Here is a 26,300-nt window from a genome sequence, read left to right as displayed (position 1 = left end):
GTTCAAGGGGAACTCCTTGTTTGCCGCGGACCCCTAACAATTTTTTGTAAATTATCACAATTTAAATTCTCCGTTGATGAACTATTATACTAACCGTTTTGGGGTTATATGTTACAGGCCGTAAGAACGTTCGATGACCCCTAGCTAATGTAGATGATAACAACGTAGTAGCACTGTGTCTCAGGGTTATAGTTCACAGAGAACTGTCTTGGAATCAGTGTTGAAATGACTTACGTCATTGACTTGACTTAAAGTCACTGTTTTCAAATTACTTGACTTAACTTAAGTCGTTTTGTCAAATAACTTGGAATTAAATTAAGTGTTTTTGATTAAAATAATTTATCTCAAGTTTTGCCATTAAACACTTTTATTGCTGTATATTGCGTTTGTGTTATTTTTTGAGTTAAATTGTTGCTCATATTCCAGCGAGTTTACTAATTTTAATAGTTTAACAGTTTACTTTTATGTCAAGGACGTGACTTAAAATTGACTTGCTCTCATAATGACTTGACTTGGGCAATCGATGACAGACTGGGACCCTAACTTGTTATTTTTACAAAAGACTTGACTTGAACTTAAGTTAGTTTTCAAATGACTTGACTTGGACTTAAGTCATTTCAAATTGACTTGTTTACAACACTGTCATGGAATACTTTCATTAACTTCTGCAACTTACCGAAGGACTGTGGCCCGACTCGACTTTCAAGTTTTGATTGACAGTTGTCGGACCCGTGATCTCTTCTACCACAATACCGGGGAAAACCCCGATCCGGCCGTTTAGCTCGCCTTTCCAAAACCCATCATCGACGCCGTGTAGGTCCTTGGAAAGGATGTTGATGATTGCGTTTTCAGGGAAGGATAACTCGTCACTGGAGCAGCCCTCGTAGTCGTAAATCGCCTTGGCAAGGCAAACTGAAAGAAAGTAGATTTTAATAGAAAGAGGAGGCACTTTGGTATTATGAAAAACAACCTGCTGTTTTTTTTTGTTTTTTTTTGCCTAATAGAGCCGAGAAGCTGAAAAGTTATTTTTTGTTTAAACGCAAGCGGGTGCGACGTTTTAAAACGCGGCAAATAAAAGTAATCTTTTCAGCAAAAAAAATGTTTTTTAGCAAAAAAATGAAAAAAAAAACTAATAAAAAACTGTTGGTTGCTCTCATGTTTACATAAACCGAATGGCAGAACAAAAATGCACACTTGTTGCCGTTTTAAACAAGCAGTTTAGTTCCAAAGGATTTCTAGGCAACTTGTTTTTTTTGCGTTCTGTGCGCATTGAAATTTGCTGACCGAGACTACATTCAAAGGTTAGCAAATAAATTATTTTTGTAAAAATAACAATTATTCCACCAAAAGTTTCATCAGAAAAATTGTTTTTTAATACTGAAAAAGTCACAAACTATTAATACGGATTTCAGTGAGTTTTACCTTTTTTCAAAACACGCCCCCTCTCAAATATTTATCAAGTATCTCATCCAATTTAATTCTGTTTTTCTGGACGACTCATCAGTGAGACAATGCTTCTTAAAGCAAATAGATTTTTTTAACTATTAGAGTGCACAACCAGGGTCGTACTGATATTTTCGTTCGGCGGACAATTGAAAAGTTTAAAGATGACGTCACAAGGTTACCTTGCAACATAGCGGAGTCTTAATCGCGCAAAAAAATGAGATTTATTTATTTTGGGGGGCATTTTAATTTTCAGTCGTAAAGCTGCATAGAAGCCACGTAAAATGTTTACACGAATCGAAAAAGTATACATTTAATCCTGCTTAAAATATTGTTACCCACAACACAAAAGCAATATTGCAAAAACATTATCGAATCGCGCAAACTCCATAATTCGACGTGGGTCTCCATCAACTGTGTCAGATTGTTCTGAACTAACAATATTGGTCGTAAATAATAGAAAAACAAAGTTAGTCAAAATTACCCTCCATACACCAAAAAATTTCAAACATTAGCAGCCTCAAAATTCGCTAATGGCAAAATAATGAGCCATGTTTAGTTACCTAACTGCACATGGGTATATTTTTTAGGTAAAGCACAGGACCATTAAAATGACCATACAGAAAGTTAAACTTCAAATCGGCGAGCGCTATCCAGTAAAAATACCGATTTATATGTTACAAAAAAGCACAATCCTGATTTAAAAGTCCTAATTTCAATTATGTTTTAAATCGAAATCAATAATTATATTATTTTATCAGTTACCAAGTTAAAGATTTCCGATAAACATTGCAGTCAAAACAGATTGATAAACAATGATTATTAAAAACAAAATAATGCACAAATTTTTGAGTTTGAAAAATGTTGAAATCATATTCTTAGTGAACACAGTTCATAGGTCTTCAAAATTCTTTAAATCGCTTTCTAACCGCTAATTTTTTGCCTTCAATTGGCAGAATGGCACGAATACCACCTTAGCATCTGACACTAACACATATCAGGCGTCAAACTAGTTAATCAAACTTACGCCTAACACATACCAGGTATTAAAGTCTAATGTTCCAAGAACAAAAAAAAACAGTGTTCGACTATAGAAAAACATCTAAGAATGAAACAAATGTTCACGAAAAAATGATTTGGGCTACTTTGTATTTTCATATATGAGCCCAATGAAATACCCTTGACACCGTATTTGACATATGGGGACGTGTCATAAAAAGTTTAAGAACCAAAGCAAAAAAACAGGAGTCTACTTACTTCCGCTCCTAGCGACGGCTGCGTGGTGTCCCGAGTTAATCTGGACGACTTCGCGGTCGTTTCCGGAAGACCCGGAAGTCATGGAGGACGTTCCGGAGGTCGAGGAACTGGAGGAAACGGACTCGAGAGCGGAAACCTCTTCTTCAGTAGGAGGAAGAGCGTATTGGTGGGAAGGAGTCGTGCTCACGGAGGCAGGGAACTCGATGTAGTTTTCGGGCACGTATCCAACATGGCCTCGCTTGTTCCGGGCTTTTACCCACTGATCGAGATCGCCGTCCTCCACCGCCTCTATGACGTCACCGACCTCGATTGTCAGCTCGTCTTCGCGCGTTGCCTGGCAACCATGAGAAAAAGTTTTACTATGTGGCGTTGGTGCTTTGTGGGGCCACTTTAAAGCACGGCTGCAATTTGGCGTTGGTCTAGAAGGCCTACCACTTTTTTACAGTAACCAAACGAGTTTTGAAAATTGAAAAAAAGTATATATATGGGGAAATAAATATAAACATTAACACTTCACCACCCAAAACCAAACGCTAACGCGTACCCTAACCCAAATAATGTTAGCAATATGAACGTCCGGGCCAAAATGTGGTACGATTCTGGACCACTGCCAACATTTCATTCCATCAAGTTTTTCATCTCTTTTTACTCTGTTTCCGTTCCAAATTTAAGTTCATAACCACGGCTGCACAGGCCGAGTCAGATTTTGGGATCTGCTGGAGTCGGACTCGAGAGTCTCGGAGGTGTGCTACTTGCGTTTTTAAGGGTACTTTTTAATATTCAGTCTAATTTAATCTCATCATGGCATGTTTTTTGACCTTATGCCATAATCCATATGTTTTTCCATAATATTTTAAACTTTTTTAAAACCTATAACCTTCTATTGCCGGATATCAAATATAAAAATATTTTTTAGTAAGACTACCCGAGCCTGAGTCGGACTTGGAACGCACAGTACCAACTTTCAAAACTCCTATTGCCACAAACTGTAAATGGTAAAGGAATAGCATATGGTGGAATATTTTCTACCATGTACTGTGGGTGAATGAATTATATGACACCCGGTTGAGTGGATTGCTGAATATCAACGCTGTTTTAGTTACGTAAATGGGTGAAATAATGGCTGCAGATTTGGAGCCGGACTTTGGGCTGGATAAAATCGCACATTTGACCGTAGGTTATTTCTAACGGACTCCACAGTCCTACTTTAAACTTGACCCAAAATTTGAAAGGCGGAGTAAAGCCGTAATAGTGACCAAAAAAAATTGAAATAGATTAGTATTTTTACAGTGGAAACTTCGACATAAATTTGCAAAACCAGTGTAATGTTATTGTTAAAGATTATTTGGTGACGTTTTACTTGAAAAGTTATGAACAAACCGACAGCACGGCAATGAAAAAGGCCAATATATAAAGTTGTCGAGTTTTCCCAACAAGTTTACGCACAAACTTCACAGGTTTTTATAAGCCTAAAATTTCATCACAGGGCGGTGATTTGAATATAACTCGATAACCAAACAGTACAAATGCCATAGTAGTCAACACCAGGGCTGCGGAGTCGGACTCGGGATTCGAGTAAGATTACGTAAAACTACCCGATTCAAGAAACGAAACGAGTTCGACTCACCCCATAGGCGTATCTAACTGTACAGGTGAGGGGATAGACGCGACTGTGATCGCTGGAAGGTAAGGAGAGGTTGTCACGGTCAAAGGCTCCAGCGTCTTCGTCGAAAGTCTCGTCCTCGTAGAATTCGTCGTCGAAGAAATCGTGCTCTTCATTTTCTTCGTCGTCGTTGTTTAGTTGGGCGGACATAGAGTGGTCGCCGTTGGCTTTGGGCGAGTTATTCGGGCGACTGTTCTGTCGCTGCTGCTGCTTGTTGTGCGAGCGATTGTGCATCGACTGGCGTCGGACCATGTTGGCGTGCGACACCGACGCGTCCTTGGCGGCCTGACAGGGAATAAATAAGTCGAATGCTGAACAAAAAACTATATTGGGAGCACACAGCAAGGCCTACGCCACATCGGATTCTCGATGATATTATAGTAAAGAAACATGCACACACATATGTGAGTTAACAACTGCGATCTAGCCCATATGAAACTGCTTTTTGACCAACGTATACGGTTTCCGTATTATTAGTACACCGAAAAGCAATCGCAGACTCGCCAAATCTGTCGATCAATTATGCAAGCAGAGCAGGTTAGAAAAACAACTAGCCTGCAGTGAGGTTCGAACTCACGACTTCCGGTCAGGCCGGGACCGTCGCTCTACCAACTGACCTACACCATTTAAAAAAGAAGCTAGTCGAGAAACAACCAATATCATAGTATTAACACTTTAACGTCATAGTAAAACAAAATGCGCAATAAAATCTACGACAAAATAAGCGAAAAGGGTCTTAAATCCACCAAACTAAATTCGAAATACCGTACATAACATATAAAACCGGAGCGTCAGGATATTGCACGTTTGGGCGCCCCTTATTTACTGTTAAAAAAATTCCGGTAAAATTGGGGCGAGGCTAATTAAATTATTCCGTGGATTTCGTCATCTTGCGAAGGGGTCTTATATATTTTCTTGTTAAGCCTTTGATAAAGTTCGTTGGACTCAAGCCACACCCAGCGATAGGAATTTATATTTAATTTTATTTGTGTATTCATATGTTATACCAGAAAAGCATAAATCAATTTGTGCCTTTTTCTCGTAACAGTCGATCCAAATGCTTTTGTCATGAGATAATAATACCTGTAGGCACTAATTGAGTTTAGATACAAAACGGAATTATGGCGACGCCTTTGAAAATAGCGCCAGGGCGTCGCGACGCACGCACAGTTCAAGAACCACTTGGTTAAGGTCTTATTCTGACGTTGATGGTAATGCAATTTCGGTTATATTGTTGAGTCAGACAAATAAGTTCCCGCGACGAATTACGTGATTAAAAAAATGAAAAAAGATAAAAACTAAAAAGGCAAAAGGCATAGTGAAACATTTCAATTAAAATTATTAGGATTGCGTTGGTTTGTTTCGCAGATTAAAAAATGAAAACTTTTTACAATAAATATATATTTTCAAAAACCTTTCCAAAATTCGAAATTATCTACAGTAGGGGTCGTGAACAAATCTAAATTATGTTTCAAGATAAACTACGCAAAATTTACGAAAAAAATAAAAATAAACCGACAATACGAATTAAGCCCTGATAGACCTGCTACAATAACTTTCTCGTTTTACAAACCGTATGAAAATTCGTACATATAGCCAGACGTTGAACATAACTATTGACGCGAACAAATTCATTGGTCAAGAAAAAAACAAGCCAGCCTTTTTTACCACCATGCTCGACATCACAAAAAATGGTCGCCTGATTCAATAAAAAAAAACCTTAAACCCAATATGTCCGGATTGTCCGCGCATTACAACAAAGCCAAAACACGGCAACGCTGCAACTAACCTGGGCTTTGGCGCTTGCCAACCAAGTGTCCACGTCCACCGACGCTTCTCGAAGGACCTCGAGCCTAGCTTCGGCTTGCAAGTGTGAGGTCTCGTACTTGCGCACGTCTTCCCTGCACTTCTCCAGTCGCACCTCGGCCTCCTGCGCCGCCGCCTCCGTCGCCAGGTCGGGGTTCTGTGACGTCACACAAGAATGCATTTTTCAAAAACAGGCGAGTTGGTTGTGAGCGAACTTTGCAGCGGCGAGAGCTGGAGTTGTGTGTGATATTAAAGGGTCGGAAGAGGTGATGCCAGATGGTAGCATTTAGTGTTGTAATGACTTAAGTAAGGGACTTGACTTAAGTGCACTCAAGTTTGTTTTTTTGAAATGACTTTACTTTACTCAAGTCTTTTGGACAAATGACTTTGGTTAAAATGAAGTGTTTTCGCTTTTTTAATTGGATTGTTTATCTTAAGTTTTGCAAGTAAAGCTATTTGCTTACAATACGTTGCGTTTTATGCTATTTTTTAGTTGAGTTATTGCTTATAATCGAAAGAGTTCTTCACCAATTGAATAGTTTAACATTTAGATTTTATGACAAACACTTGACTTAGAATTGACTTGCTGTAATTATGACTTGACTGGGACAAACAAAACAATCAGAGGACCGCCTGATTCATATAGTTTTACTAGTAATAAGATGTACTAAAGTTACACGTTTTAATAACATAATGCTCAGTTCAAATTCAATGCGGCCCGCAGTGACCTTTCTGTAGTTATTTTTGGCCAGCTACTAAGGCGAAATAAACTAAATTAAATCATCCTTCAAGATTTGTAGAAGTCGGCTATAATCACTCTACACAATAAACTGCGATGGATAAATTCTACAAAGCGGGGCTAAAGTTAGCGGGGGAGGCTTCATTATGGCCACTTATGGTTATATTGGCCATGATTTGTTACTATTGACAAGTCATTACTGCCTAATTAGACTTTATACTAAGATTGTGAGCTTTTATTCAGGGTAGAACTGCGGACGTTTATATTAGTGTCAAAAATGGCAAATCACTATAATATAAGCTTAGTATGTTTTCCAATAGAAAACGTAATGCGGACTATAAAAGTTGTAAAATTAACAATGCCATTTACTTGACGAAATGCATATTTTATAGTGCGCTTCTGAAGCTATACTAAAATATACGGTAAAATCTTTAGGTTCTCTTGTTAGGGTAAAGCACGATATAGTTTGTGTTACGAAGTGAACACAAAAATAAACAGATTTGTTATATCGCTTAAAGGTTTATAATAGCACCACGTTTTGCTATAATTTCTTATGCGAATATGTCATTTACCAAACTGCAAAAAGTTCAAAGAGCTGTGTTTAGAAAGTTACACTCATCAGGTTCTTACCAGGATATATTTCCCCGTACGTTTGCGTGAAATGCTTACTTTCAAAAATCGAAGAGAACTTAGAAAGGCGAACTAAAGTGCTTGAGTGCGTCTTAACCCGTGTGAACCGATTTGAATGGGCACTTTGCTAAACGCTTCGACAAACAAAAGTTTAATCTGGTATTTTTTCAAACATAACAAAGCACGCACTTAGATAAAGGAAGTCTGTAAAGCGTTTTGAGGATTCTTGTAATGTTATGCATTTTTAGCAAACTGCTAATAAAGGTTAAAATATTGCGAAATAAAAAAAGAACAAATTATAGTCACTGGGATGTAACTGCAAAATTATTGCTTTACAACCGGGGTTCTTAAACTGGGGCCCATGGACCCCTTGGGGGTCCGCGAACTAGTTTTAGTGGGTCCATGAAGGCCTACTTGAAATATTAATGTATATAAAAGAGGTAATCTTTTTTTTAAAGAAAACAGCTTGATTAAAAATAAAACGGTTTTGCACCGAATCCTATTTAGACTTCATTTCACTTTCACATTTTTGGACCAAACTCAGCAGATTTATGAAGTTTATTTGTACTGTGACGACAATTTATGATATCATTTGGGATTTGTTTTGCCTACCGTGGTCCACGCAAGGCAAAAAAAAATTAGGGGTCCGCGGTAAAAAAGTTTCAAGAACCCCTGCTTTACTAAGTTTAACATACGCAAACAAACAAAGCCTATCGAAATTAGCCCAGGCGATGAGCGAAATTGTCCAGGTGTGAAAAAACGCCCCCAAGGTCCTAGACAAAATCAATTTCGTTTTACAACACCGCATTAAATCGTAAAGCAACAAATGGTAACAATTCATTGTGTTTAAAGGATTGGATACACGTACCTCGGCATATTTCTGCGTCAACTTTTCCAGCTCGTGTTTTAACTTGCTATTTCGCTGCAGTTTCATGTTGTCTCGCACCGAGAAGTTGGCCCACCTTCAAAACGAGAAAAAAATCGGTAATATCTACAACTACAGCTAAAGCTTGATTTACTGGAGACCGGAAAGTGGACTTGAACCGTATTGGTTAATTCTAATTGTACATTCGCGAGGGGCTACATTTATAGCACTTGTTTACAATGTTTAAAAAAACAGGAGCAGATTGCTGAAGAGCTGAAAAGAGCCATTGTGTAGTGTTACATTGTAGGCTACTCACTATATTGGCAAAATATGGAGTTTTGGCAACAGCCTGGGCATGTATTACAGTTTACAAACTTCTACAATGACAGTTGTTAGGAATGTTAAACTTGGGAGATTATATTTTTATCACAATATACACATGAAAGCAAATTGTTTTGCGAATTATTGCTGTGACTGTGGGCCCTGTAGGGTTTATATAAGGATTAATCAATCACCCTTAAAAATTGAGGTTAAATGATTTAATAAAAATATACTAGGATATTCTGGATTCCAGAGCAAGATTTTTTTTAATTCAAGCAAATTGTCAGAAAAATACGAATACCAGACTTATATTATTAAATTTAAATTTATTTACGCCATTCGTCTTATATTTTGTTTATGTATAAAAAGTTCCTTGAATAGAATTTGGTTTTCAAAGCTTGCTGGCTGTTACTTTCGTTTAGTAATGGATTGACGCGTAAAATAGTTGAGAAACACAGTTATAAATGAAGATGTTTTGGATTATTTTAAAACGTTTTACGTTTTTTTAAATCTAGCGTAAAAGGGGTGATTACAAAAACTCAGGTATAATTTCGGCCAGAAATATGGAAACGCAAAGAGACTCTAGGCCAGTAGTTCTAAACGGCCGGTCCGCGTCAACTTTCCTGTCGGTCCGCCAAATGTATTACAAATTTATATCTCAATAACAAAATGCAAGATCTTGAAGGCGTGGCTATCAAATTTAGAACTTCGCCAGTTCCGTAATTTGCGGTATTGTGACGTAACATAAGGTCAATGGTCTAATTTAGGCTTTATCATACGTCACAATGCTGCAAGTGTTGTGCCCAACTGTTCAAAAGCGGGCTACAGCCAAGTCTTAAAATTTAAGACAAGTTATATGTGAAAGCTAATAGGACTTTTAGTTGCACACTTGTGTCGGAATTACATTTTGGGTTAATTTTTTCAAGGTCCACCGGTCCTTTAAACTTGTTTTGAAATTTTACCGGTACGTAAGCTAAAAAGATTGAAAACCACTGATCTAGGCAACTTACTTTCGCGCCTCTCTGTTGAGAGAATTATCCTCTTCGGGGCGTTCGAACTCCAGTTTGCCAGCATTGGGGTCGTCGCCACAAGGCTCGAAGTCGTAGCAGGGTCCCCACTCGAAAACCTGGTTCTCGCGCAGGAAACATCGGATGTTGTACTCGCGGGTGATCTAAAAGTTGGGAAGATCGTTAGAAAAAAACAGCTATTGGCCGATTTAAAGGCTGGGACCGATTTAGTCTTGTCAAAATTTGGCATTGACGCGTGAAAACTTGTGTTGTTACTTGCGTGTTTAACATACAATCAACGCGTTAGTATTACGTGAAAAAAAACAAAAAAAAAACATGTAAAATGTATTTTATTTTTTGAATAAAAAAGGTAAATCTGAATTTTATATAAATTCCATTGCTACCAGTTTCAGTGTCGTTATTTTGAGTGCTTGTATTGACATCAATTTGAGCGACACAGCATTATTCTACCAGTTAGTCTATGTTAGGGACAACGGACAACTAAAAAAACATATTTAGTTGTCTGTGAGTACCATAATTCTGTAAAAACTTTATGAAATTTCGGTCTAGTGTCTAGAAATAGACCTAAATGAATAGAGAGGGTACCAAAACAAACATCGCCCAAGTCAGCATACCTTCCATAGACTCTTATTGATAGTGTTGTTCAGTTAGCGAAGTGTTCGTTGTAATTACACTATCCGTTATTTAACTATGGAGAATTCGCAATACTACGTGATACAAGGCGGAGGGAGATCAGTTACTGTGAGGGGGAATAGACCTTAAAGTTTAAGCCATTTACATATTCGATTGTAAAACCTGTAACAGACTCCAGCCAGACTCCAGCTAAAACCGCTTCATCGCGCCGTATTGTTCGAAATAACAATGGCATCGCTTGCCTGAGCCACCACAGCCCCACGTTAGAAAATGTCAGACTAAAGCCATATATAAATTATTGAAGCTGCGAGTTGTGAATAACGTTACGACTACAAAAATGTACCAAGAGGCATATCCGACGTAGAGTAGTAAGTATAGGTTGCGTGCTGTGTCACACCGTACGCTATACTAAAGTTGGCTTTAAATGGTTAAACGCCGCTAAAAATGGAACAAGTCCGTAAAAATACTACTGAAAGTTTTCTGTATTGATTTAGAAAGCTCAAAATACAATAGTAGCAACCCGATTGGGGTACCATATACAAAACTAGCACGCGCACAAGAGACAATTGGCTGCCAGGCAGACTTTATAATCAATGCTTATCAAAACTGTGACGAATCAGCTTGTAAGTAAAAAATAAACTTTCCACCACTGGGTATCAACATGAAAAACTGACCTTGAATTGTACTTGGTCTGTACCTAAAGTTGTTGGTAGTAAACATAGCTAATTGGTCCATCTGGAACCTGTTTAAAACCCAAGATTTAATAACCGAGGGTTGCTCATCCAGCAGTTTTATTATAAACAATCGACGTTTCGACGATTTCTTTTGAAATCTGTCTTGCGTGATATGCCACTATCCTGATGAAGGCGTCTTGTATAGGACGTCGAAACGTCGATTGTTTATAACAAAACTGCTGGATAAGCAACACTCGGTTATACATTATGCCTGGCAGCAATAGCTTATTTCAAAAATGTAATATTGGGGCCGAAGTTTTGCCATACGTTTAGGGTTGGACACGAAAATATTCGAGAAAGTCGCTTTTACCTTTGTGGCGTGGTGCGCTGAGAGTCCATAGGCCTCCTGGCACGAATTGGCCGCATTTAACTCTATTCGACTGAGCGCCGCCAAATACTCTTGAAACTTGGTGTACAGGTCGCCGTCGAGCAACTGAAAGAAAAAACAACCAGTTAAAGTCGCCTGCCTTATAGTGAACGAACGAGTTTGGAAATTAGATAGCCGTCTACCATGAACTATTCAGGAGTTACACACCAAATGCCAAGTGTGTTTTTTTTATATCTCGAGAAAACATAAGTGAAAGAAGAAGAAAAAAATTTAGAATAAAAAAAGATGTCCGTTTTTAAGGGATTTTACAATTTTTAGCATATTAAAAATTGAATTAAAATGAAAAAAGTTAAAAACCTTAAATAGATATATTTACCGGTAAATAGTACTCGGTAGAGCAACAGAAACTAAAGTTATACGAAATATATGTGCATCTTTTGAAGTCTATGAAACAATTGTTTGTTTTGAATTCAGTCAACTATTCCTCCAATCACCCAACTCAAAAAGCAATCATTTCCAATTGGTTGGGAAATTTAAAGAGCCACCATGTGAAAGACAGCTTAGCATAGCCTTAACAAAAGCATAATATACGACGTAATCCACTGAGGCCTAATTTGAATCTCGCATTGTCATAGAATGGGCGCTTATTTGTAAACAAACGACAATAGCACATCAATCGTGGGCCGCCGCCAAATAAGGACAAGACAAACAGCACAGCTTTGAATATGGTAGATAGGAAGGCAGACGCTCATTTTCTCTGTAATTGCAATGACGTCATTCTGTCTGGCTTGTGTCAGTAACTGTAGCGCTCATTTAGTGAGGAACACCTGTCGGCTAATATTGTGAATCTGCCTACGTAGTGGAAGTACTTTTGCGTAGCTAGTTACAGCTCAAATGCAAAGTTTATGGCGACGGTAAAAAGTGTATCTTCTTGCTTAGGGTTGTTTACTGCGAGTCTCTTCTTATTACATCACATATTCTAGTAAAATTTAATAGATAATAGGCAGTTTCACACAAAACACATGGTACACAAACGCAAAAGTACATGTACGCAGTAATTTTTTTTACAATTAAAAAATAATTATAATCAAAGAAAGTAAACTACAATAGTCGTGGGTATTACTTTCGGTAGTATGTTAGGAGAACAACAAAATAAAGCAACAAATCTTAATGATTAAACAAAGTTGTGGCCTAAATTTTTACCAGTCAACGCGAAACTTTACATTTTTTTAGCTTTTGGTAAAATGTTTACATTTTGCGTAGGCTCTTGTAATCGACTTTCATGTGTTTGGTTGAAAGATGGTTTTGTTTACAAATCAAAGCGCGAATGCACTTGACTAGCATTTGCGCTAAAGCTCGTTACTCACTTAATGTACAAATATATCTAGTCACGTTGACAGACAAGTATGACCGACATGTTTTTGTTTATTTCACACACATTACAGATAAATGTGAAAATCAAGTTTCCTTAACGACAAAGGATAAGTTTTCTGTTTACATTGAAACATTGTATTTCAAAATGCACTAAGATAAGAACGAATTGGTACGGCGCCATTTAGAAGAAAAAAAAATCGAAATACGTCAATTTTATTTTTAACCTCAGACATTGACAAGCCCATTTCTATTTGGAAAAAAACGGGCAGTTAAAAATTAGTGGAAACTGTTGAAAAAAATGACAAATATGGGGGAAAACTATTCAGTAACGACCTTATGCAACAGAATCTGGCAATTCCCCAGCATTTGAATGTCAAAATTCCCAATTGGTTTCTCTTTAAACAGCGGAAAAGTACAAGACGACGCCAGTAATTAAATCTCCCTGCAGACCTTAAACATGGCCAACGAATCGAAAATTTTATACCGTATAAGCGGTTATTATTTGACCAATGTAATTTCGCAATAAACTCTGTTCAAGATCAAAGATTTGAGGAGCACTTTGGTTTCGTACTACGTTGTCAAATAAAAAATAGAATAAGGTGTGTGTCAACATTTTAATTAAACGCCTATTCATTATATACTTTGATTTTTCTTCCCTATGTCAGTTATACGTTTGAAAGCTTGATGACACATCGACCCAACGCAGTTATATGGACCAACTTGTTTCGACAGGCAAACCTACAATTCATAGTAGCCACATTACACACCATCATTTATACGTCATTAATCGCACCTATAGTTACGTCATAAATGTTTCACGTGCGTGATAACCGCTTCGACATCGAGTAACCCCTTGCCGCTAGGTAAACGGTAATGCGGCGAATTTAGAACAGAAAGTCTTTCGAGAGAATGAATCACTGTTTTATGTCGTTACTGGCCAACCGTAATTTAGCCAACCAAATATTAAAGGATTAAAAGCTTTGTGATAATCGCATGCTAAATGCTGACGTTTAAATCATATTTTATTTTACTTTAAACAGGCTTTACATATATTAAAAAACTTTGTGATAATCCCACGCTAAATTCTGACGTTTAAATCATATTTTATTTTACTTTAAACAGGCTTTACATATATTAAAAAACTTTGTGATAATCGCACGCTAAATTCTGACATTTATATACTAACAATTATAACTAAAATAAAAAGTGTAACTGGCAGGCTCGACACAGTGCTGGCAGACTTTTTTAGCCGTAATGTCATTGCGATTATTGCCTGTCAAAACATATGTTCAAAAGTCAGGCGGGCACATCTATGTGATGACGAATCATTAAAATCGACATTTCCAACGCAAAGTGGCGCGCAGTAATAGCACAAGAGTAAGCGTGTCATGGCTAATTCGAAATATAAAAGCCGTCTCTTTATTTCGGGTAATTCCTTCTGCAAATATAGTAGTTCTATATCTGACTCTGTGACCAGTTTTGTTTCAAGCACAGTGATGTTTTGTATAGAGCAGCAAACCACCAAAAGGTCACAATTCATCTTTAATGAATTGAAAGTGGTTTCAAAGGGACGCTCTTAACAATTCTCTATTTATACGCTTTTTGTATTGCGCCTCATTTGCCAACAAAAGCGATGAACTGCATATAGAGATTGTTGTACTAAACTGCAATTTCATAAACGCTTTATTCAAGGGGTGTCCAACATGAGGCACAATTGCCAAATGTGGCACGCGACCTAATAAAAAATGGCACGCAAGCCCCCAAGAAATACAGCCAATTGTCAAAAAAGCTAAATTTGTTATACAGCCAATTGTCATTGTTTATTTACAATACAAAACAATCCCAGCAAAAACGAAAACAAGCGATTACTTCTGATATTATAACACTATACTGTTTTTATTTTTTGTATAAAACGCTTTTAATATACGAAAAAAAATATTTGCTAAACTTTGGCACGGGAAGAAGTTATAAGATAAAAAATTGGCACGTCGGCATGTTTGAGTTGGACACCCCTGCTCTATTCTATTGCGAATAATTGTACTGAACATTTTGATAGAACGGACAATAATCTTTAGGGGCATCATGGTTGGGGATTTTAGTTGACGTAATAAGAATATCAAATCCCATACAGAAGTAGGTATCATTTTGAACGTTTGGAATCTCTTCATTCATTTTCCACACCATTTACTACTAATCAGTTAAGAGAAATGCGCAAAAGAAAAGAAATATTTTGTGCTGCCACTTGCCGTTTTTTGTAACACTGCAATATTTTTGTCCTTATTTTTATTACCCATGTTCTGGAATGACTTAAAGGCTATTTAGTGTGTGTAAGTGTAAGGATCTGGGGATACGAAACTGGGTGGGTTAATAGTTTGGTCCTAATGCCACCACGACCACCAAATGTCATCTGTTGCTTATGTCTGGTAATGCACACTTGATTAACGTTTATTTTGGAAAACGAAAAGAAAACTGTGTTCCTTTTTTGGACTTACTGACACAATGCTGCTTTTAAAGCTTGCTTAATTAAAGAGCCGAACAAACGTTTCATCAAAAACAACGTTTAAACAAGAGCACAGTTTGTTGGCTTAAGAAGGCGTTATAACGACTACAAAGAACCTATAGTCCTGATATATAACCAACCAAACGTTTTATATTTTCTTAGAATATTCTAAACACATTTGCAGTCGTTTCCAACAGCAAGATGTCACAATAAGGCAGTCGTAATTCAAAAAGAAAAGAAGGATCCGCGCGGGTTGAAAAAAGAATCTTTCTTACCCTCATAGCTTCCGGCATGTCGACCTCGTAATATCGCCGCTGGTGAGCGTTGGCCGATTTCAGGGTCAGAATGTACTCGTTTCTGGCTACTGTCGAGTTGAGGCCGGTCTCTTCGCACCGTTGCTCCAACTGCGAGGAAGAAAAAGTGCATTACGTATAAGAGAGAATTGGCGTGCGTGCTTTCGTGTACAATTTTGTGGCGTAAAAAAAGTAAAAAAGCGGGCTTTCAATGTAAGGTAACCGCGGGAACACAAAATAAGACCTAAAAAGCAACAATACCTTAAGCGGAAAAATCGATAAAACCAAAATATTAGACTAAGACCAACGACGTAATAAAGTAAAATATGCAGCAATATCCAGGTGCGGAGTTTGGGGTTAGGTGAAGTGTTGTTTAGCCTGATTTTGAACATTTAGGTCTTATTCCGACTTTGTTTAGGACCGATTTAGACGGTTCTACGACTGTTGGGTATTAGTCCAAATCTGGTCTTATTCTAAATAGTGATTTATTCCAACGTTGATGTTGTTCTTTTCTCGGTCTTTTGGCTGGAGTCTGTTAACGCAGCTATTATGGGCAGTTTTTGTATTGATGAGAATTTTTTTTTTTACTTGTATGTCCCGATTTGTTACCTTTATTGTTGTAAAAGTCGAAAAATTGTTACGCCTTGGCGTTGAATACATTCTAATTTGTTTGAAAACATCAGTCAAATTCTGTAGAGCTGTGTTCCCAAATTGTACAACAAAAAATGAGTATAATGGTGGCACGGCTAATGGGGCCTTGACAGCCTTCCTCAAGAAATTCGGGTTGAACAGCGCGACAATGTAAACTGACATTACCGCACGTTAGCTATATCATCATAGTGAAACGGGCTTGAACTGTGCAGGAATTATATGAACAATAAACAAATCCTACCGAACTGGATGTTGCACATATAATGAGCAGTTGTGTGTATTCTGGTAGTTGTATTTAGCATTTATTGCACCGCTTTTACACTGGCGACTATACTGGTGATCAATTACACTAATGGGATTGACATTTTTATCGATCTGTTGAACGCGGGTAAATAAGCTATCTAACGAGAACACTCGTGCGCGATTGAAATAAGGGCAAAGCGTGAAATCAGCTGATAATGGTGTTCGTTGCATTACGACAGAAAATATTTTAAAAGGCGGGTGAAATCATCGCGCTGAGAATGACGTCATGAAACGAGCGATCTAATCGAAACTTGAGCGGCGTGCCTTTTTACGAGAGGAATTTCTTTAAAGCTTGTCTCGTGACAAAACTAAATGCGGGGGATTTCAAACAGAAAATTTTGGGGAAAATACAGTTTAGAATACGGAATCCTTTTAAAAATTTCTCACAATATATTAACCCTGGTAGATCGATACAAACTGTTACGTAAGTCTGAGTGGAATGTTTTATGAAAAATTCGGGACGAAAATTAGGAGCCGAAAATCATACGTAGCCAAGGTGGCTTTACTTGTGGTTTTCATTAAAAAATATATGGATTCAGACAGGAATGGATTGTTCAAGTCGGAATATTGGCAGAAAAAGGGCGTTCAATCTTAAAAATCTTTGCCTAGTGAAACTGCATAATATACAGAAACCTTGCTACAATGTAAAAAGCACTATTCACAAGCCCAATGCTTTGTTACAAATCGAATATCGCGTATCTCGTAAAACGGGATAACTAGGTGCCCATATAAAACGTTTGGAAAGACCCTCATCGCAACAAATGCCCCTTCGTTACATACCAGCGGCGCTACTGCGGTAAACGGAATTCGCCTTAGGCGTTTGGGCTCTCGCCGCAAAACACACAACAGAGCCCAGAGCAGTAGCACGTGCACTTAATCTATAGTTGTCAGCTCAAGGACGGATACGTCAAGAGTTTTCTTGTCATAACAAGCGGTCGACTCCATGTCTATATCTTGCTGGGTAGCGTACAAATTGCGATAACATAACCCGTCGCTGAAAAGTTTTTTTTTGCCCTGGCGCTAATATGGAAAGGCTAGAACTTTAGGCGTGAATGTGATTTGATTATTAAAAAAAATCAACCAATTTAATTTCAATATTTTTAGTTTTTGCACACAGCAGAAAACATTTAGACGGCACTTTTAGATATAGGTCATAACCTACTTTGGCTAATTTGGGATATAGTTTGGTCAAATAAAAGAATACAAAAGTGAATGAATTTATTATCAGTTTTTTTAGGTTTTACTATTGTAGATGCAATTTAAACCTGGGTATAAAGCGTTGTAGCTCACAAGAAAAGCCACCGTAGGTACAACGCCTGTGCTGTTGTTTTATATTAACAAGGTTTGGCTTTGAAATCGGCATAAAATTGCTCAACAAATCCTAAAACTGATTCTAAAATTTACGATTACCCACAATACTTCGATCGTAGTGCAAGCCTCACCCCATCTATGTGTAAAGTGTCTTTTTCATAGAACGACTATGATTAAGCGGAAAGTTGAATTCCGACGCCAATTCGTGTCAGAAATCTAGCTTAAATAGGTTCGCATATATCATTAACAGAAAGCCAAACGCATTTTATATTTTGACTGGAGTTTTCCGAAAAGAACATTAATCCTTTGAGCCCTTTCGGCAAGAAAATGCCAACCAAGCCACGGCCATATGCCAGTTAAATGCCAAAGCTATTAACCGATAAACGACACCAGTGACCTTGCTACATCAAGCCACACTTTTACAACACACTATAAATTTGATGCACCACATTTAGAAAGCGCCCTTGGACCTTAAACGAGTTCGTTCAATTCTTAAAGTTTAACGCGGAGCCCGGATCTCGTAAACGAATATTAAACGGAATGCGGTGTTTTAAATATTCATGTGGAAGATTTACGCCATAGCAATGCACTCACAAGTAGTTGTTGATAAGACAGGGAAAGGCACACAGGAAACCATTTGATCGTTTGGTGAAATTTTAATTATGAAAAATTTACACTTGTCGCTCACCTTTTGCACTGTCTTTTCCAGACCTGATTTGTTCTTGAAAATGCCAGTTCTGTTTTTCTTTAGCCTGTACAAAAAGGATTTATGTGAACTAAAAAGCACAGCGGCCGTTATGTGTTTAATTTAAAAAATAAAAATTATAAACAGAATTTAAAAAGATTAAAAGAACAAACTACAAGGGTAATTGTAGTAAGACGTAATAAGAATATCAAAGCCCATACAGAAGTAGGTATCATTTTGAACGTTTCGAATAACTCTTTGTTGAAAATGAATAAAGAGTTATTCGAAACGTTCAAAATGATACCTACTTCTGTATGGGCTTTGATATTCTTATTACAAGGGTAATCATTCTTTTAATTGTTAAATTTCTTCTACAAGGCCAACTTTGAGCTGCTAGAAATTAAAATAAAGATCGAAAAGCCAATAAAATATAACTACAACTGACCTCTCAGTAACATCTTGAAACTTTTCTCGAGCACCACCAGAAAGCTGCTCGAGCTCATAATACTTCTTCTTGGCCTTTGTCAAGTCTTTTACTGTCTCTGTAATTTCGTTTTGGAGGGTGTTCAGAAGATCTTGACACTGTGAAATCATTAAAGAATATTAATCTATTGCCAGTTGGCTTAAAAATCAAGCTTTACCAAGATTACAAGTATTACATTCTACTGGTTGGAGCTTTAATTATTTATCTACCAAAAAACTTCAGTATATGAAAGGTAATAACACATATTTGATTATATTGAACATAAACATTTTTGTGAACCTTTTTCAATTGAATATCCTTTTGGTTGCGGCAGTTTTTTGCCACTTCGCAAATGTTGTTTTTGTAGTTTTCAGAAGCTACAATTCTGGCTTGGGCAGCTTTTTCTGTAGCATCTAGTAATGATTTCCACACGGACATGACGGTTCTGTTTGACAGATGTAAGTTAAAAACAACAACACATAAAAACAATGAAAATTTGTCACAAAATATACAGCTTTACTGCTTAAATCCAATAATGGTTACAATTTTTTTTTAATAACACCATTTGCCTAACATGCTTTGTGAAACCATACTGCGCAGTGGACATGATATGATTAATTAACATGTTCATTGCTTACAACAAAGTGCTACAGAACACAGAAAATAGTAAACTTTTTTATTCCAAGATAAAATATCACCTCTAGCTTATTAGCCATGGTAAATTAGTTTAAAGCAAATGAGCACAAATTATAAATGATGCTAGAGTGCAGTGCTACTGGTGGATAATAATTAATATTTAATATATATATTGGTGTTATGAGCACTAGTTTTCACACAAAACTTACGGTAAAGCTGATAAAATAGGCTTAGAACAGCTGAAAGTCAAAATTGTTTACTTTGGTTTTACCAAAAAAATATCAGGCAACATTACATCTAAATATGTATCCTTTAAGCAGGTGACATGACCTTCTTTCAGACTAAAAGTTGTACTTTGCATCGATAAATCATTGAACAAATCATTATTAACTAAAATTAAAGAACTAACGTTCAATAATAAATACTTCATTATTTTTACAGCACTAATTCAAACAAATTTACCATAGCAAAGCCCTACAAACCATCAACAATAAGCAAGTACTCAACATTTTAGCACTTTTGAAAACCTTATAAAACACACTACACTTCAATTTATGACACGAACAGGACATGCAATATTTATGAACCTACTTTTGGTCTGTATCATCTGCATCCTGTGTGTTGGTTAACTCCTTTCGCTGAAATTGCTGAGCCAATCTTTGTAAGGCCTGTATGTTGTCGAAAATGTATATTTTATGAATAAATGTCTACAGAGGCATGCAATAACAATGTAGAAATGTTTGGCTTTTACTAAATGGGCACTGTACTGGTATGTTAAATACATTTTATTTATTACCTGTCCATATTCTTTATCCAAACTTGATCGCTGTTTTCCAAAGTTTCTAAATGAAGATAATAAATTTTTATGGTGTTTATTGTGAATTTTAACAAATGGTCCTACATAATGCATTGACCTTGGAATTTGTTTTGTATGCTAAGTAGGGAATATATGTAACATTGTGTTTTATAGAAATCATTTTAGGCATGCTTACTGTTGCATTAGTATGTGCTGACAGTGAAATGTAATGTTTAGACCAGCCTCTGTACTGTACAGCCCAAACATCAGGTGTTGCATTATGCAGATGGATTATGATACATTTAAAACTTCATTAAGTGATCCAAGGGAAATTGTCATGAATGACTTTACAACAACATTTCAACCACATAAAAGGTCTTTAAAGAGAAAGCATGCCTTGACTTAGCAGGAAGTTACATCAACTTCCGAATTTGTTTACAATCATATGGCAGTATGAGTAGGCCTACGCAAGACACTTGCTATTCAAATCTTCCCATGCATGTGTAAAGCCCGGCTGACCTTATATCATCCAGCAATTCACATTCTTGCTGATGCTTGCTTTGGAGCTTCGAAAGCTGTTCCAGCTGAGTTGTCTTGAGAAGTTGGGTTAGCTTGGTCTGAGAAAAAAATTTGGAATATAATATTCAAAGGAATTTTGCTGGAAATTTAAAGCAACAATAATCTCTGCATTTCTTATATAAATGTATGAATCATAATGTGTTAAACTCATGTATATTTAGCAGTGTACCGCACCAATACTCTGTTTCAAACACTGTTTCAAAAACTGTTTCAAAAACTGTTTATTACCTAACATTTCTTCAAATAATACCACATATTTTATGGCACATACTGTGTTAGTCGACATTATTAATATTGGGTTTAGGCATAGATTCATGTTCAAACAATTTAACAACCTTATGTGTTTCTCCAAAACAAAAAAAAACGACTAACAAAAAACAAAATATCACAACTACTAACTTTACCAATTAAATTATACCTTTCTTGGTGGCGGCTCCCTCATGTTAAATCAAAGAACAACACACGCACAAAGTAAGAATTCAAAAATACTATCTCCCACACAAATAATACTGCACTGCGAGAAAAGCGGGCGCTATAAAAATCTAAACAAACAAACAGATCAGTTAAGAGCGCATTGAACGAACGTAAGAAAAACAGCAGTGCTCTAAAACGACATTGAATAGATAGTGGAAATGACTGGTGCTACCGCTGATCATTACGTAGCAGGTACATCTACAACGGCGATGACTATTAAGGTAAGCAGGTATAACAAATAGAACTGACATCAACGTTGGAAGAAAGCACTGCTGATGCTATCTAACGACGTAACTTCAACAGCATACATGTGTAATTCTGTATGTCAGGTGGAATGTGAAGTGCTGTGTGTTCTCCCAAGCGTGGATCGCTCACTTGAAATGTAAAAAAAATGTGCAAGAGTGTCCGTGTACATTTATCTACTTTCTTTACTTTAAATAATCACAAAAATTCCGCACCTACACTCTTGCCTATGGTGCGACATAACTACCCAACAAAGTTTTCGTACTAAAAAACAGCAAAATGTGCTACAGCGCATAACTAAGTTCGCCTCTTTTCACGTGACTGCGAATTCCTAACTCACAGCAGACAATACTTCGCAAAAACAACGGCGTAAACAAGCGAGCACATGCTCTGAAACTTCTTACGAACGCGGCTCTTAACAGAAGGTACGTAAATCTCAATTAGCTCCATAACATCTGTAACGGAGGCTAGGTACCAAGTAACTACGCTGAGCCTTGGCAGTTTTTCTCTGTTTCTCTTTTTATTTTTTCTCTCTCTCTCTCTCGCTCGATCGATGCTCTCATTATGACGTATTCGCGAGCGGTATGCGCCGTCGCGGGGTCGCGCGTTCGCGGTCCCAGCTTCGAACAATTCGCCGCCGCTGGGCGATTGTTGTTCCTTTCAAAGGGTTTGACGTAATTCGGACGCACTTATTAGGAGGCCGGCATAGGTAAGCTGAAAATTGCGTTTTGCCGCGATGAGGTAACCCCTTGGCGAGGCGCATATTGGTAGCAAGGGTTTCAAAGGAGCAGTTCAGGCGCAATTAAAATGCAATTTATTGGTTATGCAGCAAATAAGAGAGCACGCTGCCTTGGTTGCATTCAACTACTTAAAGCCCAATGCATTTTTCCCAGACTTAACTTAACTAACTTGCACTGAAAATTGGTTTTATAGTGCGGATCCTACCACTTGTTTTAGGTACATTACCGAAACCAGTCATCTAAAACCCACCCAAACCCAAACCCAAACGCCAACCAGCACCCTATGACCTAAATAATGCGCGTTGCTCTAATAATTTTTTAAACGCGTGTTAGGATTCCACACCAGAGCTCAAAATTGCAGTTAGTTGTAACAAAGCATTTTTTAAATATACACATTTATATCGACCAGCATACCAGGATTCCAGGCCAAGTATGTATTATTTTAGGGCCCTCTACTTGCACTAAGACTAGATGGCTTTAGTCCCAGTCTAGTGTTTTGCAAATATAACAAGTCAAGCCCTAGTCATCGGTTGCCAAAGTCAAGTCCACCCGTCAAGTCATTATGAGAGCAAGTCAACTTCAAGTCACCTCATTGACATAAAATAAAACTTTAAACTATTAAAATTGATAAACTCGTCCGATTATAAGCAACAATTCAACTAAAAAATAACACAAACGCAATATAGAGCAATCAAATTGTTTAAACTGCAAAACTTGGAACAAATTTTCATAAAAAACATTTAATGTAATCCCAAGATATTTGACACAATGACTTAAGTCCAACTCAAGTTATTTGTCCCAAAGACTTAAGTCAAGTCAAGTCATGTTGGGTAAAAGAAAAATCAAGTCATTTAAAAACAGTGATTTGAGTACACTAGTCATTACAACACTGCTTAAGTCTGCTGCGGTAACCATTAACTGCGCGACTCAGTTATTTGTTTGATTTGAGGCATCAGCAAGGCGGCCAAGTGTTTATTCACTGCCGCTGTATCTTCGCCACGTCATTTCCTATAAGGCTGATCACATATATTTAGATTTTCCCGGGTATATCTTCACACGCGTAGACCGAAAATAACGAGGTGAAAGCGGAGTTAGTTCGTTGCTGTTACAGACAAGGTTGTACTTACTTAACTATAGCTGCCACAAGCCAAATTATACATAGCGATAACAGCAAATTTGTTCAATGCTGTGATTGGCCAGTAAGTACTTGACAACACATATACAGTACTTTCACTATGGGAGAGAATGCGAAGCATAGCAGCATTACACTGAATAGGATTTTCCACTTGTCATTTTTAAGCGAAATACACCTTTTTTAAGCAAATACACCAAAATGGGGATTGTATAATTCCGTAACATCTTCAAATAACACTGCACTACCGCTGAAGCGCATCTCCTCGACAAAAAACATTCAAAACACGCGAGTCAAAAATAACGGCTGCACACTTTGAGAAAACCGCGGAAATTTGCCAGGCCTAATTTGACACGACGCAATCGGGCATAGTCCTGCATATTGCCCAGCATTCAGCACGACTATAGGCTATTTACGCTGGCTGCATGCTAAGGCAAACCGTTACGTTGCTATTTTCATTGGCTTCCAGATCACAAACAAACATGCAATGTAAAACATGCGATTGTGATGTCTTTTCTAGTGTCAGACATAAATCAAATGTGATTTAAAAGATTAGGCGACAATAAAAGGTAAATATAGAAGTTTGGCGGGATTTTTATCATCAATATAGTCAAGGTTTACGCTTGAACAAAAACACGTTTTCCGAGTTATATATGTTGAAATCTACTGTAGCTGAACTGCAGATGAGTATAGTTCTGGTTTTTATCACCAAAGCCTCAAATCCTAATAACCAACAAGTCAACAACACTTATTTGAGTGACTTGTTAACATTACACTTGTTTAATATTTAACTGGTAGAGAAGTAAACTGTTTCATACAAAATCAAAATAGTTCTCATTTCAATTCTGTAAAACCGATTTTAAAATGAGCAACAGAGAAATTAACTCTGTGGCTATCGCATAGACTGCATTACAGTTAATGACGAAGCCTATTTTTAGTTCGCAATGATGACAATAATGGATTAGATTTAACCATCAATCACACCCATAGCACACCCAACCACTTCACATAGAGACAAAGGGTGTCGTCATGCTCACATGAAGCATGATTACAAATCAATGATGTCAAAACTTTCTTAGCGCTGTAAAAGGAGAAGGTTTTTTTAGGAATGTTTATGGAAAAGTACGTCATTTATAATTACAAAAAATCAGGGAAAAAATGTCGTTTGTTTTTCAACCACATGGATAATGACCCTCAGAATTACGACGAGTCATAAATAAGCAGCATAAACAACATTTTTCCCTGGCTTTGAATACTAATACAATAGCTTCCTGTGGAACAAAACACTTGACAAAATTTGACGCTCGGTAATCTGGCATTTATGGGGTAAAAGGCATATATATTCCTACCTTCGATCGAACAAAATATCGCCTTACGCTAAGCTTCAAGTATTCCGGTCAAAGCGGCTCAGATTTCTTACGGCGTTAATGCTTCACCAGGGGCCCTACCGGAATAGAAACACTTGCCCCAACCACAACCACAACAAACAACTTTGAACGTTACCTTACTGGCGTTTAGCACGTCACGGCTCGAGCGTCGCCTGGCAACGCTGCGCGTTCGCGCACTGCGCAACACGCGGACAGTCGACGTGTCCTGAGTGGTGGACGGTCTCCGCTCGACCGCGGCGCTCTTTCGTCTTTCAGAGCCTGTATTTGGCTCCTTCTTTCTTCCGTAAGTAGTCCTTCCCTCCATTTTGCGTCGTGTCAGCTCGTTATGGTTCATGTCGTGTTGCCGCAAGTCGGCCAAGTCTTCGTCGAGGATGGAGAACGGTAACAGGTCGGGGTGGGAATCGCGGACGCGCTGTTGTTCCACCCTCGATTCAAAGCAGGTAGCGGGCGGCGCCGATCTGATTGAGTCCACTCGGCAGCTGTCCAGGTTGGCCGGCGACGACTTGGTTCTAAGGGCGCAACCGCTGGCGGAAGGTGCTGACGCTGTCCTGTCTGCCTTGCGTTGTACGAAAGCGCTCGGCAGCGCACTGAAAGTGGATTGTTTCCTCAGCACGCGCTGCCGGCGTTTCGTCTCCTTTTTTGGTAGCTCGATGCTTTCCCTGTCGTAGACCATGGCTTTGGTTGTATAGGTAGGTGCGCCGTCGCACACGTTCGCTCGCTTCCCCGGCAAGCCAGTTGTTTTTCGGGAAGACCAATGCTTTGCTGATCCGCCTCGGGCCTAGAACTTTAACCGCGAAGTTGCATTTGCGCGGACCAGCGACTTTTCAAAAGTTTACAGAGCCTATACAGCCTTTTATCTGCCGGGTCCCTGGAGAGAAAACGTCAATACACATTTGCCCCACGATCGATTAAGACTTTAGACGCGAGAACGTAATTGCAGTCAAGTGCAAATGTCTGATCGCTCAGCAAAATTTTTAAAGAAATAACCCAAACTCTGGAGTATAGGTGAACCTTCAAAGACAGTTTCTCCCTATCATACCGATGTACTATGTGCAATAATATGCAAGATTTAGCTTCTACAGATGCATGCGTGACACCCACATTAAATTCAAATCTAGGCGACTTTAAATCGAATTTCGCCAACAGATTTCATTCAGCCTACAATAAATACGGCAAACCAATCCATAATCGATAGTCTATTGACTACGTAGAAATAATGCTCGTGTGTTTAATCCAAATGTCGCATAAAGTTACACTACATAAACAACTACAGTATTTGCTTATT

The 26,300-nt window shown here is 37.9% G+C and overlaps 1 protein-coding gene across 2 annotated transcripts in view; it reads right to left on the bottom strand.

Annotated features, from left to right (window-relative positions):
• Nucleotides 1-26,300, bottom strand: part of LOC146136795 (F-BAR and double SH3 domains protein 2-like) — a 49,831-nt gene that overhangs the window by 2,783 nt on the left and 20,748 nt on the right. The window contains exons 1-15 of one of the 2 annotated variants that reach the window (XM_083396022.1): nucleotides 25,131-25,821; nucleotides 20,979-21,076; nucleotides 20,460-20,505; nucleotides 20,255-20,331; nucleotides 19,328-19,472; nucleotides 19,010-19,146; nucleotides 18,568-18,631; nucleotides 15,597-15,725; nucleotides 11,430-11,552; nucleotides 9,735-9,895; nucleotides 8,407-8,500; nucleotides 6,153-6,326; nucleotides 4,328-4,648; nucleotides 2,701-3,034; nucleotides 677-912 (exon numbers count right to left, since the gene is read on the bottom strand). In XM_083396022.1, coding sequence (XP_083252148.1) covers nucleotides 677-912; nucleotides 2,701-3,034; nucleotides 4,328-4,648; nucleotides 6,153-6,326; nucleotides 8,407-8,500; nucleotides 9,735-9,895; nucleotides 11,430-11,552; nucleotides 15,597-15,725; nucleotides 18,568-18,631; nucleotides 19,010-19,146; nucleotides 19,328-19,472; nucleotides 20,255-20,331; nucleotides 20,460-20,505; nucleotides 20,979-21,076; nucleotides 25,131-25,688 — 2,697 coding nt within the window. In that variant the 5' untranslated portion in view covers nucleotides 25,689-25,821. Of the gene's footprint in view, nucleotides 1-676; nucleotides 913-2,700; nucleotides 3,035-4,327; nucleotides 4,649-6,152; nucleotides 6,327-8,406; nucleotides 8,501-9,734; nucleotides 9,896-11,429; nucleotides 11,553-15,596; nucleotides 15,726-18,567; nucleotides 18,632-19,009; nucleotides 19,147-19,327; nucleotides 19,473-20,254; nucleotides 20,332-20,459; nucleotides 20,506-20,978; nucleotides 21,077-25,130; nucleotides 25,822-26,300 lie in introns of those variants that run through there. The other variant, XM_083396023.1, reaches the window with a different exon arrangement.

The sequence above is a fragment of the Ascidiella aspersa genome, chromosome 8 (genome assembly GCF_963924565.1).
Source record: "Ascidiella aspersa chromosome 8, kaAscAspe10.2, whole genome shotgun sequence".
Classification (NCBI taxonomy): domain Eukaryota; kingdom Metazoa; phylum Chordata; class Ascidiacea; order Phlebobranchia; family Ascidiidae; genus Ascidiella; species Ascidiella aspersa.
The sequence above is the reverse complement of the archived record's forward strand: the minus strand, read 5'-3'. Positions and strand labels throughout refer to the sequence as shown.